A 17,838-nucleotide genomic window follows, 5' to 3' on the forward strand; every position below is an offset into this window, starting at 1 on the left:
AACTGATAGAACTGCAAGTTGACAAGGCTCTCAGTTCAATTAGGAGGATGTCATAAGTCATAAAGATGTACAGCACAGGAAACAGATCCTTTGGTCCAATTCGTCCATGCCGACCAGATATCCCAACTCAATCTAGTCCCACCTGCCAGCACCGGCCTATATCCCTCCAAACCCTTCGATGAGTGGAGTCTTGCAGGGATGTGTGCTGGGGTTTCAACTTTGTAGAATTTACACCAATGATTTCGAAGAAGGAATTGAAGGCTTGGTAGTTAAATTTGCATCCAAAACCACGAAAAGTTAGGAAGATGTCTACCTTAGACTTGCTGAAATGTTCCAAGCGCGACCAACAACACATCATTTTCTACAGGCACTTCCCAGCTTCGAGATCTCAACACTGAATTGCATAACTTCGGTAAATGAATGTATGATGTCTGTTTTCCAGTTTTCTTACATTGTCTCCTTCCCTCAGCCAACTGGTTTGTTTGTGTCATGTTTGCTTTGCTATTAATAGAGAGGACCCATTTTCTCATTTTCTCTCTTGAACTCTATTTCTCTATCCACAGATTCTGCCAGACCTGCTAAGTTCCCCAATATTTGATGTTCGTTTCAGGTTTTCGACATCCTCTGTATTTTGCTTTTAAGATAGATAGGAAAATATATTATGAAGAAAACATAGTAAGTTGCAAGCTGACATAGATAAGTTGGGTGAGTGGGAAAAATCTGACAGTATATTGTGGGAAAGTGTGAAACTGTACACTTTGTCAGAAAGAATAGAAAATAAAGGAATATTGCTTAATTGGAGAATAACTGCAGAATTCTGAGGTGCAGAGGGATTCTAATTCATAAGTCACAATGTTCATATGCAGCATGTAATCAATAAGGCTAATTGATGCTATCACTTGTTATGAGGGATATTGAATATTTAAGTGTGGATGATTTGCTTCTGTTATACAGGGCATTTGTGCGACTACATCTCTGATACTGAGTGGAGTTTTGGTCACTTATTTTAAGGAAGGATGTTCAGAGGAGGTTTTGTAGATTATTAACTAGATTTAGTGCTTGTTTATGGGGATAAGTTGGATAGGTTGAAGTTGTTTCTGCTGGAATTTCGAAGCCTGAGGGGCGACTTACTTAAGATATGTAAGCTCCTGAATGGTCTTGACAAGGTGATGGTGGAAAGGATGTTTCTTGTGGGTCAGTCTAGAGCTAAGAGACACTGACGCTGCAGTGAGGAGTGCTGGAGCTTAGAGAGTAAACTGCTTGCTCCTCAGAGATCAGCTTGAGGCACCTCAAATTTGAGGTCACCATTTCAGGACAGAGATTTATTTACCTCTGGGTTGTGTGTGACTTTGGAACTGTCTCGGACAGCAGTGGAGTTAGGGTCATGGGATATTTTTCAGACCGAGGTGGTGGATGAATTCTTGTTAGGTACGGCAATCAGAGATTATGGTGAATGTTTGAAATGTGAAATTCAAAACACAAACAGATTAGCCATGATCATATTGAATGAGAGCAGGCTCAAGGGTCCAAATGGCTCTTTTTGCACTTAATTGAAATTGAATGGTTAATTAAAGAAGTGATCTTAATCCTCTGTCGATTCGACGTAGCGTTACAGGCTGTAAGATGTCACTATTGTGGATATCTGATGTTGGTGAATCAGTAGACCTGCACGGTTTATCTCCCCATGAAGGCAGGACATGTTAGTGTATCATTTGGCAATATAAACATAAACAGAAGTTCAAAAGTTGCCTGAAGGAGAATTTATTTTGGAAATAGGACTGGCACAGAGGACTGGAGGATTACAAATATTATGCCCTTGTTTTTCAAAAAATGAGGGAAGGAGTAAATCTGGCAAATTTAGACCTATAAACCCATTCATGGAGTGTAAACTTTGAGATTATAATCCAGGACAAATGGGTGTTTGGAAATTTATGGACTAATAGAGTTATACGGCATGGAAACAGACTCTTCACTCCAACTTGTCCATGCCGACCAGATATCCCAACCCAATGTAATCCCAACCGGCCAGCACCTGGCCATATCCTTCCAAACCCTTCCTATTCATAGACCCATCCAGATGCCTTTTAAATGTTGCAATTGTACTAGCCTCCACTACTTCATCTGGTGACTCATTCCATACACGTACTACCCTTTTATGTGAAAAAGTTGCCCCTTGGGTCTCTTTTACATCTTTTCCCCCCTCACCCTAAACCGATGCCCTCCAGTTCTGGACTCCCCCATGCCAGGGAAAAGACTTTGTCTATTTATTCTATCCATGCCCCCCATGATGTTATAAACCTCTATTTAAAAAAGTGATATGTCAGTAACAAATCAACTTGATGCAGTTCTTTGTTAAACTAATGTGGAGTGTTTTTCCAGGAAAGAATTTAATGTTTTGGTGGAACATTTTACTGGAACTCTAAAGAAGCATTTATTGATACAAGAATCCCAAGTCTCCATGACATGCCGTGTTCCTGCCTGGCGACCTGGCCCCCACATAAACACCTCCATTGGCCACTTGCTATTGAGGTGCCTCAAGCTGATCTCTGAGGAGCAAGCAGTTTACTCTCTAAGCTCCAGCACTCCTCACTGCAGCGTCAGGTTGGTGTGTCAAGTGAAAATGATATGGAATGACCTTAGGGGACATGTTAAAAGGCTTCCCCAAAATCTATCAAGACATCAAAACTTTCTCTTCAAATGCCTGGCTTAGCAGCAGACTCTGACATCAGTTGTATGCATATTCTGTTTGACATAGAGGCCTACAGCACACAAAAGGGCCTTTCAGCCTTTGAACTCTGCGCCAGTCAAAACAAACAGCTAACTATTCTAATCCCATTTTCTAACACTTGACCCATAGACATGTGTGCCTCAGGTATTGCAAGTGCCTATCTAAGTACTGTTTAAATGGTATATGTGTTCCTATCTTTACCACCTTTACAGATATTGTATTGGGGTTACGAACATACGTGAGCAGTCATATTCTCAGTGGATTTATTTTTGTTTGTTTATAGGATGTGAGCCAAAGCGAAACATTTATGAACTACTGTTAAGTTCATTGTAATGATAATGAGTGTCTACTACTTTCCAATAGCCTCTATTTCTGTTCCATCATTCTTGAGGTACCATTACTTGCCTGAAGAGATACTAACTTTGGAGACACTGATGCGCACATGCTGAGTGCCTGACTCAACCTTCCAACTGGATTGTACTTTCAGTGACTATGAGACTGTCCTCTTACCCTTGTGTGAACTCCTTATCCATTTCCCATTGTTTCTTCAAATCACTGGCGTTCTCTTGACCATGGCAAGTTGCCTTTGCCATTCTTCAACTAACCAAAGGATTCAAATTCTGAAGGCAGAAGCCCCATTGTTTTAAAGAAAAGGCCTCATGGTGATCAGCTATTCAAGAACCCTAGTCCTGCATCAGTCGCTATAGGGAACCTGGGCGCTGCTCTTCATCTTCTCATACTATTTGCGATGCCTTCAAACCTTTGGCTGTTACTTTGCCTCACAGCCTGACTGCTTACAGCTGTAAACAATGGCTGCCACTTCCCTCCACCACTCATTTGCTGTTGAGCTTTAACATCCTTTGATCTGCTAACATGTAATGTGACCTTTGCATCTGTTGCAAAATACAAAGTTTTGGAAAATTAGAAATTTATTTCCAATTAGAAGAATTGGAAAATTTTCTGTCAGTTTGATGATTGAGAAAGTTAATGACCTGCCCAAGAGCTACCTGCTCCAGAGGTATGTAGTAATATCTCTGAACAGGTTGATTAGAAAATACCTAGGCTAATCTGTCTGGTTGCTCACATTTTGAGAAGTTTGATGGACAACAGGATAATATTCAGCCAACTTAATACAACTACATGTAACCCTCCCTCAGCTGAACTACATCCAAACAGCTACATTACATTGGTAAAATTATGCCCTATGATCCTAATATCTGAAAGATATTCTTGTGACAGTTGAATTTTTTGTACTTCTGGAAAATTTATATTAGTCAGAAATGGTTGTTAGAATCTATAATCCTAGACTGCAAAATCTTTATTGTTCTAATCTTTGACCTTTTGATGTAATTTATAGACTTTCAACATTTACTCCTTGATGTTATCATTCTGTGTTCATCCTAATTTTCATGTAAATTCTAGTTTCTCTTGAAGTCTGATACGGGAGCTATTTTATTTTTCTGCATTATCTATGACATGTGACCTTGAAATCGCTGTATCTTAGTTCGCAGTAGTTTGTGAAGGTCAAAATTACAAGTTATTCATTGTCAAACAGTAGCACAATTTAGTCAAATTACTCCTGCAATTCAAAATTGGATATAGACAATGTATATATAACATTAAATCAATGCATTACAGGCATCTAAACCAATAGTTAAATGACCTCATATAATGTCAGTGACCTTGGCCAGTTGACATATCCACATTGTGAAATTGCAAAAGCTTTTCTTAAAGAAATTCATTCAGGTCAGAAAGGAATTCAGTGTGATACTTATTTTTTGACTATGTTACTAAGAAGAGTTCTTTTTTAAAATTAACTGTCTTAAAACACTAGTAGAATTTATTCAAACAGACTTTTTATCTCGTGTTACCATTATGTTTTGCAAATGTGTGCAATAAATATTTCAGGCGTATGCTTTTGATAACGAGTCAAAAAGTACAATTGGTGGGGGTGAAATTGGTTTCTAAAATTAACACAAATCATTTCATCATGAATTGGCAACTAATTTTTCACCAGTTTTTCCACTGAAGTTCAGAGTGCTTTGGAAATCTTAATTTCCTATGTTGTTGTCTGTTTTATTGGGTTTGAAATTTAAAATGTTGGCATTTTAAAAAATTGTTTGTTGGATGAGAGTGTTACTGGCCATATGACCACATATCACCCATCTCTAATTGGCCTCAAGAAGATGAAGGTGAGTTGCCTTCATTAAACTCTGTGTAGGGTTAGTCACAGTGCTGTAAGGGAGAAGATTCATTGTTCATTTTAATCATATAGCAACAAACTTGGTAATTGACAAGTCATTATTATAAGATATCATGTCCCTGTTACACTAGGACATATGGACATTAAACAAATATGTACTGACCGTGATGAAATCATGATATTCAATTCATCTAAGCATGTACATCATGGCAGATGCTTCAATCCCAGTAGTACAGGAACATCTTGGACAAAGATAACAATATACCTATTTGCAGTGTGCAGGGAAGATTTCATGCTTGAGACAAATTATTTCTCCATATTTTCCACTGTTCAATGATTTAGCAAAACAATGAACACATGTTTTGTTCACATGATGAGCACAGTTTTCAGTTTATTCAGCGTCCAGGATCAGCTGTGTTTGATAATGGGCTGCAATACATTAGCAAATTGTTTCAAGACAGTGTACTAAGTGGTAAGTGATGCATATCAGATTGCCATCCCACTATCTATATTCAAACCATTCTGCAGAACGTTTGGTGTGTACTATCAAATCAATGATCATTGACTGTCAAGCAACAAGAGCAAAACTTTCATATGGAGAAAGGATTACCATCCCCAGTGCAATATATAGTCGGAAGGCAAGTGCAAATAATATTGCTCAGCAACAAATTCTGAGACATAGAACATTCTTCAAAGAAAAAATGGAATGGAAAAGGTACCTGATTCTGTATACTGAACAGAGTGTAAGAGTTGGAAATGTGCATGCAATTACTTGGATATCAACAAGGTTTCTAAATTATGCAAGCAGTCCAGATCATGAAAAGTCATTACTGATCATGGTATTATTTTGCCAAGGAGCTCAGAAAATTCAAACTAATGGATAATGTTTCATGCACAACCTCAGTGAGGAAGAATATTCTGGCGATGATGATGATGCATTGACATTAAGTGACAAAATCCAGCAGCAAAGCAACTAAATTATCCAACAAAGAGCAACATAGATATATGAGCACTAGATCAGGATGACCTATTGTTACAACTGTGATAGAAGGACAGCACTGATATGAAGACCCACTACTGAATCACTTGCATCATTAGTATGACTGTTGATTCTTCAACCAAAATGGACAATTGCTTCCCTTTTGTACAAATATGGCGATAAATGAAAAGTCTACCAGGCTTCTTTAGTAAACTCAAAATAATTGGATTATAAACAAAACTTATTCTTAAGGCAAGTAACAAAAATTAATAAACATCTAATCAATGATCCTGAATTAAAACTATTTTCCATTAATCCCACACTCAGTAATACGCACACAGCACATAAAATGTCTCTGAGAGATAATGGGTCTTTAAAAATAAAAGTTTTTTAAAAAAAACAACCCTCATAGGCCAAGGGTCTGGAAACCTTGGAAGGATAAAATATAACTTCTCATGTCCACTGGATTTCCTGTTGATGAAGCTGAGTTGCTGACAGCCATAGGTTGATAATAGACATTTAGTTCTGATTGTGATTAAGTATTTGGGTTTTGACATTGTCCATCACTTAAGGTTTTAACAGGTAATCAGAAATATTGGTATTTGGAAACCTCATCAGGTTACCACGATCTTCTACTGAGAAACAGAGAGAGGTTGGAGCTTCTTGGGTGCCCTCTTTACTCAAACTCCTGAATCAATAAAACAGTATTCAAACCCAGAGAGAGTTGCTGGGCAACCATTAGCATACATGATCCCTAGTCCTTTCAAAACTAGGCTTTCCAGTAATGAAGGAAATAAATGCCATTTGATTATGATTGATTGATTAGATTCCCTACAGTATCGAAACAGGCCCTTCGGCCCAACCGGTCCGCATCAACTGTCTGAAGAGTAACCCACCCAGACCCGTTTCCCTCTGACTAATACACCTAGCACTATGGGCAATTTAGCATGGCCAGTTCACCTAATCTGCAAATCTTTGTCACTGTGGGAGGAAACTGGAGAACCTGGAGGAAACCCACGCAGACACTGGAGAATGTGCAAACTCCACCCAAACAGTCGCCTGAGGCTGGAATCAAACCACCTTACTACTTTAAAAACTTTTACCCACTGTTTATCAATGTCACTTGATATTGAATAAACAACAGGTAAACTAGGACACATATTAAATTGTTGCCTTCATTTCCAAGAAATTGTATGATAAAAGCCGTTTTCAATGCAGAGAATTTCCAAGTTGTTCAAAATCTTCCGGTTTTTCCAGATAGTCCTTAAATATAAATTTAGATACCAAGCATAGTTAAGCCTCTTGAGCATTATGTTGATGTTTGAAATGTCCTTCTAAATCTGTTTTGCCTATTTGTAGAATAATTAAAATGACAAAATAGGTCTATATACAACCATGTAGATCTGTTTAAGATCCGTTCTTATCTTTGGAAAAGGGGGATTTTTTTTCTGTCTCACAGTACCTAGCTCATATAAGTGACTTACAGAACATCCTCCTTTGTCGTGTCTACATTGTTGGAAATCATACGGATCATGAGTACTCCATCCACCCCTTCCACTCCCAAGTTCCTTTCCAGCCCTGAGCAGTTGTCCTAAACCTTAGCACTGGGTGGGTAACAGAACTGTCTGAACTTATGCTCTCTACAGCAGGCAGTAGTGTGACTCCACCTCACTAGGCTATCCCCTGCCACTACATTACTACTTACTCTCCTCTCTTTTTTTTCTTTTCTTTTTTTTGAGACACAGTGAGAGACACAAAGCGTACAAATCTTTATTCAATTTCCACCACCAGGAAGGTAGGAAAACACCCGAGTGGCCAGTGACAAGCAGTGCCCTTCACAAAAGGGCAATGCTGTGTGATCAAACAGTGAAGGGGAGGGTGGGGACTAAATCAAAATAGAGTTGGACAGGGAAATAATGCACTCCACTCCCTGCAACGCCGTTCTCTCCCTGAACAACTCCAGGGTGTTGGTGGACAACGCGTGCTCCTTCTCCAAGGACACTCGGGCCCTAACATAACCGCGGAACAAGGGCAGGCAGTCGGCCCTAACGACCCCCTCCACGGCCCGCTGCCTGGACCTGTTTATGGCCAGTTTGGCCAGGTACTCTCCTCTCTTAAGTGGCTTCCTATCATTATGTCATGGTCAGTTAGTTAGTCCAACCCTAGTAGGTGTGACTGCCTCCTGGCACAAAAAGTCCAGGTAACTTTCCCCTCCCTGATGCATGGCAGTGTCTGTAGTTTAACCTTGTGATCAAAGTCTGAGTGAAGCTGCTCGAAGTTCAATCTCTTGCCACATGTGTTTGCTCTACACCAAACTGATATCCATGAACTCATACATGTTGCAACGATCGCCCATTACCCTTTCTGCTGTCTTTAATGTGTCCTAAGATATTACTTATTTTCTCTATTCAACTTAATGCAGAGGAACCTTGATTATCTGGCATTCGATTATCCGAGGATGGTAATACTCCCTGCCCCAGTTGTTCAGATAATTGTGGTTCCTCTGTACTTAATAATGTTTTTCTATAGTTTGTTAATCTTACTACTAGTTATTGGACTACTTTGAGCCTTAGAATAGGGTAAATCTTAGTCACTTAACAGGTGGTAATCAATTAACCAGCCTCCTCTCCTGTGGCTGGGCAAAGTCAATTTCTGAAGGCTAAAATTGTTTAGGCAAAAACACCTCTTTCCCTTTTTCCCCTTCACTTCTTGAAATGGTTATCTCCAGCATTTTGTTGTAAATCAAACTAAATTGGCTAGTTTTATATGATCCTAACACAAAATTCCAATTCAGTTGATGAAAATAGTTTCAGCTGGTTCTTAATTAATCTCACTTTGACTTAAACCCTTGGAGAAAAAGCCTTGCTTGTGGCTGGCAATTATAGAAATTGAACTGTAGATTTCAGTTTTAATGTCAACTACAAACTAAATTAAAATTGTACTAAATCAAAATGTATACTCAGAGTAATCATCAGGCCAGTTAGGTATAAGATAAGGAGGAATTTCTTCACTCAAAGTATTCACTCTTTGAAATTCCCTGCTCAAGAGAGCTGTGCATGTGCGTGCATTATGTTCAAGACTGAGATCGTTTGTTTGATTTCTGTATATTTAAAACATGAAAACACTCATGGAAAGTGAAGAAAATGTTGAAGCACAAGATCAGCCATTAGATTATTGGCAGAGCAGGCTCATGGGCTAAATGATCTATGCCAGCTGAAATTGGACATAGTCCTTAGACGTTTCTCCCAGGCAGGCTTATGCCTAAGAAGGGAAAAATGTGTGTTCCAGACACCCCATGTGACTTACATGGGCTACAGAGCCGATGAGATCGGGTTACCACCATTGGAAGATAAAGTGAGGATAATCAAAGGTGCCCCAGCTCCCTCATCTGTACCAGAGCTTAGGTCTTTTCTTGAGTTGTTGAATTATTACAAAATGCTCACACATAACTTGGCTTCCACCTGGAACTTTTGCATCAACTCCCTAAAAAAAGGGTCAGCCTTGAAAATGGTCACATCGCCAAGTAATAGCTTTCAGGGAAATGAAGAAACTGCTATCATTTTCTAAGGTGTTGGCACACCATGATCCCAAGCGAGACCTTGTATTGACATACATGGGCTCCCCGTACAGCATTGAGGTAATATTAGCTCATAGGTAACCTGAATAGAAAGGAGTAGTGTTTGCATCCAGGACATTAGTTAATGCAGACTGTGAATATGTGCAGATAGAGAATGAATGGTTGGTGGTCATATTTGGAGTCAGGAAATTCCACTACTATCTTGTGGACATAAATTTGTAATAATAATGGACTACAAACCCCTGCTAAATCTACTTAATGAAGACAAGGCAGTGCCATCCATAGCTTTAAGCTGAATTCAGTGGTGGGTTCTAATACTAATCATATACAATTGTAAGTTGGAACATCATCTGGGAGGCTAAGTAGCAAATGCGGATGCCTTGAGCACCTTCCACTGGCATTTATACCACCAATAGTACTGCCACTGGAAGAATCCTATAATGATTTTGAATTTTCTGGACACACATTTCCAGTCACACTGACAATATCAGACTTCAGACACGAGAGATCTGGTCTTGGCAAAACTGAAACGACTGGTGATGATGGGAAAAACCAAAGGACCATCACAACCAGAATTGAAACCTATTTTGGACCCAGAGAGGCTAGATCACAGCAGAGGATGGCATAATATTATGGGGAGCAAAAGTGATTGTCCCAAGCAAAGGTCACCGCCAGATACTGGCTGAACTTCACCAGGGTCATCCAGGGGTTTCCAAAATGATGATGATAGTGAGAAGTTAAGTCTGATGACTCAGATTGTGTGCAGACGCAGCTGTGTTGTTGGGGTAGTGCCCATTGTCTATAAGGATAAACATTACCACCAGCAGCTCCCCTGGAGCTGGTTATACATTGACTTTGTAGGTTCTTTTATGAGCTTAATGTTCTTATATGGATTGTGGATGCCCACTCAAACTGGCTGGATGTGCATAGAGTTCACTCGTCAAACACTGGGACAATGATAGAAAAGCTGCGCACATCTTTTGTGATTCATGACTCCTGGAAGTGTTGCTCGTAGACATGGGCCATCATTCACCAGTAGGGAGTTTCCGTATTTCTTCAAGTCTAATGGTATTCGACATATAAGGGTAACACCATACCATCCTTCATCCAATTGTCTTGCAGGCAGAGCAGACACAACTTTAGGGTGTGTGTGTGTGTGTGTGTGTGCGCGCACGTACGTACTATTACCAGATACAGGATTCTGCTACAGGGGAGACACAGTTTGCATTAGGGGATGAAGTTTTTTGTAGGATGCATGGTCTAAGCAGGGTTAGTTGTGTAAAGTTTAGGTTAAGTACAAAGACCCTGGACAAGCACATGAACCATATGAATGCTGCACACTCACAAATGGTGTGGGAGCAAATCATGCCCAGTTCCTGGACAGCCATACCTACCATTCCAGAACCCATGGGTTCACCCTTTTCTGTCAAGTGTTGAAGATACCTTGGAACCTGAGATGAACACGGTAGATGTCATTACCTGAAGAAGAGAATATCATCTGAGACAATCCGGGTGCAAGAACCAAACTACTGTGTGTTACACACCACTTGTGTCAGAGCCAAAGTTGGAGAAACCTGACCTAGTGCTGAAACACAACAGGAGAAGCTACAAAAAAATAGAACTGGCCTATATCCTTGGGAGGTATGCAGTGATTGTAATGGGGTCAGCCAGGTGGACCTCATACAATATGAGTTCCCTGATTGGGGTAGTTAATCTGACTAACATCAGAACAGGAGCGTCAGGTGTTCAGTTCACTCTGAGAACTGGCTCTGAGGGAGTTGGATCAGTATCAAGGACTGTCCATATGTAAATAAAGGGTGAGTCAGTGATGGGATACTGGTTTCTGTGGAGTGATTTCAGATTTAATAGCCATTGAGTCTTTAAGTAAACATCTGCAGTCATCTGAGGGAGGCCCTTCTGGAACACTCAGCCAGACAAAGAGCTGGGAGCTATCATGTATCAGCAGCGCCATTGGGATCAGTGCCTATTGTTGGGAGTGCATACTGGCAACTTCAGTGGAGCCTGGTATTAAATCCAGAATCTCGAGGGACCAAGATGACGTGCTCTGTCAGGTAGGGCCTGACATTTGCCATTGTCAGGGGCAGAGGGAAATGGGCAAGGAGGGGAAATTATCTTGTTTGTTGAACGTAGTGCCAGCTAGATAGTGGCACTAGTCTTCACAAGTCTGCTTCTGCATTTGAGCCCCTCAGCATTCTTGTTTGTGGTCAGAAGGAGTGAGTCTTGAACTCTTCAAATTAAACTCAAGTTAAACCTTCCTTAAGTAATATTACTTCCAAACTATTCCTGGAAATACTTGCAAGTGACAACTTAATAAAGTTTCAATCGTATGGATGAAAATGGGTGTATTAGAAAGAATATGAAGTTTAAGCAACAGTGTTAATTTACTACCCCTGAGTAGCCTGACTTTAGATAATAGGGAAGGGTCTTTCGAAAAGATGCAGATATATTTTCTAGCCAGATTGGGGTACAAATTCTTTGAGAATATATGTTTAAAGATCAAAACTTTTCTTAACATAGCTATGATGAATATGCACTCAAAAAAATTTAATTTTGGAATCCTTTTCCAAAATTTGTAAAGGAACACAAGTAGTTAAAACTCTAATGTTGATTAATTTCAACTGGGAGGAGATAGTCATTTTAAAGTTTCTGCTTCCAGTGCAATTTTTTAAAAAATTGTGCAAAATATCACAGAATTTTGTGTTGTAAATGTTTAAAGTTTTCAATATTTTGTGTTGTTAGATTTATGTTGGGAATAGTACGCCAAAAATACAATACAGTGCAATGGAAACTCCAGGCTCTTGAATTGGCTTTTTATCAAAATTCAGGAATCCCATTGAAAATGGCTTGATTCAGTATGTAAAAAGGGACTGTTAAGTTGTCAAATCATGTATGTATTCAGAATATTGACAAAAACTTCACATTTATCTTTCTTGCTGTAATGTCAGCCTGCTGTTCGTTAGTTTTATTTTCTGTTGGTAGGCATTCAAATAGGGAATCCATGAAATCTTAATCTAACCTCTTCATGCTTTACTATTTATCTCTGAGTAAAACATTTCTGAAATATTACAGCTTGTTAATGTAGAAAAAGGGACCATCACCAGTTTAAGTAATTGTTTTTGTTTTTCCTACATTTTTCTAAATAAACTATGAGTGATCAGCAAATTAAATCATGTAATAATCTTTAAGGTTGGAACCTTCAGGGAAAGTTAGAATCCATTTTGATCAATGTGCTTTTGAGTTTTGCTGTGCAACCTTTAAAGCCACCTTTTCATATGAAAAGGTGAGTGCTCTGGTAAGTGCTTGTTTTAGATAAATGTGAGGTGCTGCATTTTGATAAGGCAAATCAGGGCAGGATTTAAACACTTAATGGGAAGGTCCTGGGGATTGTTGCCGAACAAAGAGACCTTGGGATGCAGGGTCACAGTGAAGAAGGCATTGCCTTTATTGGTCAGTGCATTGAGACGTTTGGAGATCCTGTTATGGCTGTGTAGGATATTGGTTAGGCCACTTTTGGAGTACTGTGACCAGTTCTGGTGTCTCTGCTGTAGGGAATGTGTGAAGCTTCAAAGGGTTCAGAAAACATTTATAAGGATGATGCCAAGGTTGGAGAGAGAGAGAGGCTGAATAGACTGGGGCTATTTTCCCTGAAATATCAGAGGCTGAGATTTATAAAAATCATGAGGAACGTGCACAGGGTGAATAGCTAAGGTCTTTTCCCGGGGTAGGGGAGTCAAAACCAAGAGGACTTAGATTTAAGATGAGAGGGGAAAGATTTAAAAGAGACCTAAGGGGCAACTGTTTCACGCAGAGGGTGGTGCATGTATGGAATGAGCTGCCAGAGGAAGTAGTGGAGACTGGAACAATAACAACTTTTAAAAGGAATCTGAATGGGTACATGAATAAGAAGGGTCTAGAGGGAATTGGGCAAAATGCTGGTAAATAGGATTAGATCAGATTACTTACAGTGTGGAAACAGGCCCTTCGGCCCAACAAGTCCACACCGACCCGCCGAAGCGCAACCCACCCATTTCCCTACATTTACCCCTGTACTTAACACTACGGGCAATTTAGCATGGCCAATTCACCTGACCTGCACATCTTTGGACTGTGGCAGGAAACCGGAGCACCCAGAGGAAACCTACGCAGACACGGGGAGAATGTGCAAACTCCACACAGTCAGTCGCCTGAGGCGGGAATTGTTAATGTAGATTGTTAATTGTTTAGGATATCTGGTTGGTATGGATGAGTTGGACTGAAGGACTATTTCTGTACTGTACATCTCTGTGACTCAATGATTCATGCCTGTTTTTAAAAACCAAAAGTCCACATATGACAGGTTACGGTAAAGCATCAGGAAAATAGAATCTGTTTGAGCTGAGTTCAAATGACCCTGCTGGCTTAGGTTTGTCTCATGTGAATCATACTCTGACCCCTTTACCCTGACAGTAAAAACAGGATCTGTTAAAAATGAGACTTGAACTTCTGTTTTACTGCCATAATTTTGGATAAGGCACAGAGTCTCAATGAGGCAACAAAAATCAGGGCCCAAAGATTGAATATTCCCAAAATTTGGCAATGTGTCAGATTCAGGGAGTTAATTGGAAGGTTTCCTTCCATGAACCCTGGTGACCTTTCCCACGCAATTTGCACTGCACACCTTATGAAGTGTGCCCCACGCCTCCAAGGCATCATTCTCGTGCCAGCTTGCACACGGCAGCGGTGAGATGCTAGCTGGTGCTGGGACTTCTCAATGTTCACTCTGGATGCATCACATTTAAACCCCAGCTGTGCATGTCATTAAATACTGCCACCCTTGTCTGAAAACACTTCCCAAATTGGTGCAGTACCCATTATCTGGAGGAACACACAACAGTGTTGCATGAAGGATAAGTGACGTTTCTCTGTGGGCTCATATTCACTTTTTAGCTCTGCCATTGCATCCACCTATCACTGAGGCTCATGATTTATCACTCTCAATATTATATGTAACATTTTCCCTCAATGGTTCTCACACAAAAACCTCATTAAACAATTAACACTTCCTATGTGAAATGCTTGCAGATCACTCATTCAGACACCTCACTACTTTTCCTGAGTGACAAAGGATTAGTCACCTGATTAACCACAATCCTCCTTGATTGTTGATTGCTGCAAAATATCACAACTGTCTAACTAAAATGCTAAGGATAGTGGGAGGGCGGATTTTGCTGTAGTAATAACAGGCCTTCAGTTCCACGAGCAGAAGTACCTGTTGTTGAAACAGGTTAAAGACTGTGAGGATGTCCCCACTAACCAACACGGTAGGGCTGCATTGAAAACTTCTGAAGCTAGTAGGAAGATTGGGATGAAGGGATGAAGGGAAACTGCTCTGTCGACCATGATTGTGGTCTTTCACCCGGTAGTCCCATCAAATGGCAAGGAGGATCTGGCTCAGTTGCTCTGCTCAGTTCTCAACAGGGAGCCTAAATCAAGGTAATTGATATTGGGCCTTCTTGATATGGGAACATTCCAGCAATGCTGTTCATAATTGTGTAGCTCATAATGGGGCCTTAATTGCCCTTATTAACAATGTGCCTCAAAGAGAGTACAGCCAACCCTGTTATCAGCCTGACACTGGAAAAAGATGACAGTTTATGTGACGTGGTGTAGTATCCCTACATCCTGAGCTAGGAAGCCTGGGTTTGAGTCGTACCTCTTCCAGAGTTTTGTCATAACATTCCTGGATGGTTTGATTAAAACGTATGCTGGGAAAAATCTGCAACATTGGGAATGGTTTTGGGCTTGTTCTTTCCATGATGAAAGCATTTGCCTTCCTTTGCTCTCTAAAGTTTATTGTCTTGCATGAAGCTTGAAGTATCATCCCTCATATGAAAACTACAAATTTTGACCCCAGCTACCTACATAATTAAATATTTAAAATGATAAACAATAGAATTGGAGCAGAAAACTTGATTTTAGTTATGAGGGGAGACCTATACAATGAATCTCTTGTGCACTTTGGTATTTCTGCAATCTTAGCACCTGAAATGTTGCAAGTAATAATTTATCACTCACATCATATCTTAGAAGTATATGAAAGACCATGGTTTCTGATTGTGTATTCTGTTTATAATATTTATCAGATAAATATCATCATAATTTTAAAAGTATGTTTAAAAATCAACCCTCCACAATGCCATCTGGCCTCAGTGGTGATGTCAAGTCTATGAAGTATATTTTTTTAGAGGTGATAATATTTTCAAATATTAAATCGCTACAGGAAGTGCCTGTCAGAGAGCATAGAAAGAGCCCTAATCCAAACCAGAGGAGAGTTAAGCAGCCTGTTATCAGCAGGTACATAAAAACTGCTCAGTTCCACCAGACGTAAATACTGTGAACAAGATGATGAGCTGTGAAAGCGTCTTGCATGCACCTTGTGTTAATAGATCCAAGACAGAGAAATTGCAATAGTTAGGGAAAAAAAAACAGATGGCAATGCTACTCTGATGCCACTCAGAATTTGTAGACTTGTACATGACTTGAAATACCCCACATTCCTAGGCATCGTGACAAGAACCCAGTCAATACTCACAGGACCTCACATGTCACCCCCATCAGTTCACTAAGATTGATTTGAAGTCTTTGGATTCCCCAATCTCTGTTGAGGAGGTCTACATAGAGATAAAATATCTATAACTTGGGACATCCTCAGACACAAGATGTTCATCACTTAATCATAGTCAGCACTTTTAGGACTGAATATTGACTATACTCATATGATTGAAAATAAAACTTGGCCTAAGGGATTGAAGCTACTGAAACAATAAGGAAATGGTACTTTCCAAACTTTTTGGCATTATCACTTGGTACTCTGTGGAATTATGTTTGCTGAATTACCTCCTGAAATTTTCTATAATAAAACGTGTAGTCCCTGAAGTTGACATTTCTTTCCAATAACCGTGCGTCACCTAATTTTCACTGACCTCCAAAAATAATTGATCAATTTGTAACAACAATAACAATAATTAAATAATAACATCTACTTTCAAAGTCTAAACTTTACTGAAGATACTCAATGTCATGTCAGTCCTATTTCCCATCTACCAAAACAATGAATTTTCAGAAATTTAGGATCACAAATAGTTTCAACTTAAGCATGAGAGAGATATTGTTAAACTGAAGCCACTTGCTGCTCATGGGATAGCATTTTTGCTTTTAACAGGTGGTGAAATCAATAAGGAAATCATATTTGTTTACCTTCAAATCTGCTGATATCTCAAGAATTTCAATTTAATGAAAAATTCCAACTTCTGTGTAGACCAACATGTAGGAGAATACTTTCAACATAACATAGCAGACTTGTTGAACCCTACCTCATAGTTGAATTATGCAATTAAGAATATTATTTTATGACTATTTTACACAGTGTGGCCTTTGGTAAGGTGCTTTGACATGCAAATTTATACATATTTTGGGTAGCACTGATTGTTAGCAAAGCCAGGCATTCATAGCAAAGAAGATTGGCCTTTTTTTAGCTGCTAAACTTTTAAATACTATTATGATTTTTAAAATGTCTGTGTAAATGCTTGCTGCACATAAAAGTTATATTTAGATTTGTTTTTGTCATAAGTTTAATTGATTCAGAGTATGTTATTTTACTTTTTACACTTAGGAAGTATGCCAGTTCCTTGCTACAGGATGTAATGACACAGGAGTTGCCTTTCTTTTCAGAGTGCAGCCGCAGCTCCCAGTCCAGTGCTAGGAAACATTCCCCCAGGAGACGGAATGCCAGTAGGCCCGGTACCACCGGGATTCTTTCAGGTAATAAGAGATTTAAGCAATAGGAAAAAGCTTTCAAATGGCTAAATGATTTCCAAATAAGAATGACATCTATGCTGAATCCCTCTAAATTATCAGTGAAAAATATAATACACTTGAAGCAGATGGTGGACTCTGAACAAGGATTACATATGTGAATCTAGATGGGTTTTTACAAAGTTTAAATTAAATCTCAACCACAATGAATCATTCATCTCAAATTTGCTGACGATCACTCTATTATATGTATTTTTGTTTTTTAAGAAACTGTACTCTATTATTCGGGGACTTTAATGGTAGAATTTCTGATGCTACTACAGTAAACAAACATGTCTTTTCAAACCAGCATTCTGCTTTACTAGCCCTGTTAGTGCTGCCAGTTTGCATATGAGCACATCGATTAGATTGCAAACAGGTATTCCTGCCCATTTGTAACTGAATCTCAGTGGAATAATGATGGGCATTAGTTGGCGTCTTGTTGGCATCTGTCACTGACTGAGCTGGAGTAAAAATTGTGTTTAATTTGTTAATCA

The 17,838-nt window shown here is 39.4% G+C and overlaps 1 protein-coding gene across 6 annotated transcripts in view; it reads left to right on the plus strand.

The window, feature by feature from the left end:
* Positions 1-17,838, plus strand: part of ssbp2b (single stranded DNA binding protein 2b) — a 384,828-nt gene that overhangs the window by 275,598 nt on the left and 91,392 nt on the right. For 4 of the 6 annotated variants that reach the window (XM_072582549.1, XM_072582579.1, XM_072582558.1 and 1 more), the window contains one exon: positions 17,219-17,308. The exons of the other annotated variants lie outside the window; for them this stretch is intronic. In XM_072582549.1, the coding sequence (XP_072438650.1) occupies positions 17,219-17,308 (90 nt within the window). The remainder of the gene's footprint in view (positions 1-17,218; positions 17,309-17,838) is intronic. 6 annotated transcript variants of the gene reach the window in all.

The sequence above is a fragment of the Chiloscyllium punctatum genome, chromosome 2, assembly GCF_047496795.1.
Source record: "Chiloscyllium punctatum isolate Juve2018m chromosome 2, sChiPun1.3, whole genome shotgun sequence".
NCBI lineage: Eukaryota > Metazoa > Chordata > Chondrichthyes > Orectolobiformes > Hemiscylliidae > Chiloscyllium > Chiloscyllium punctatum.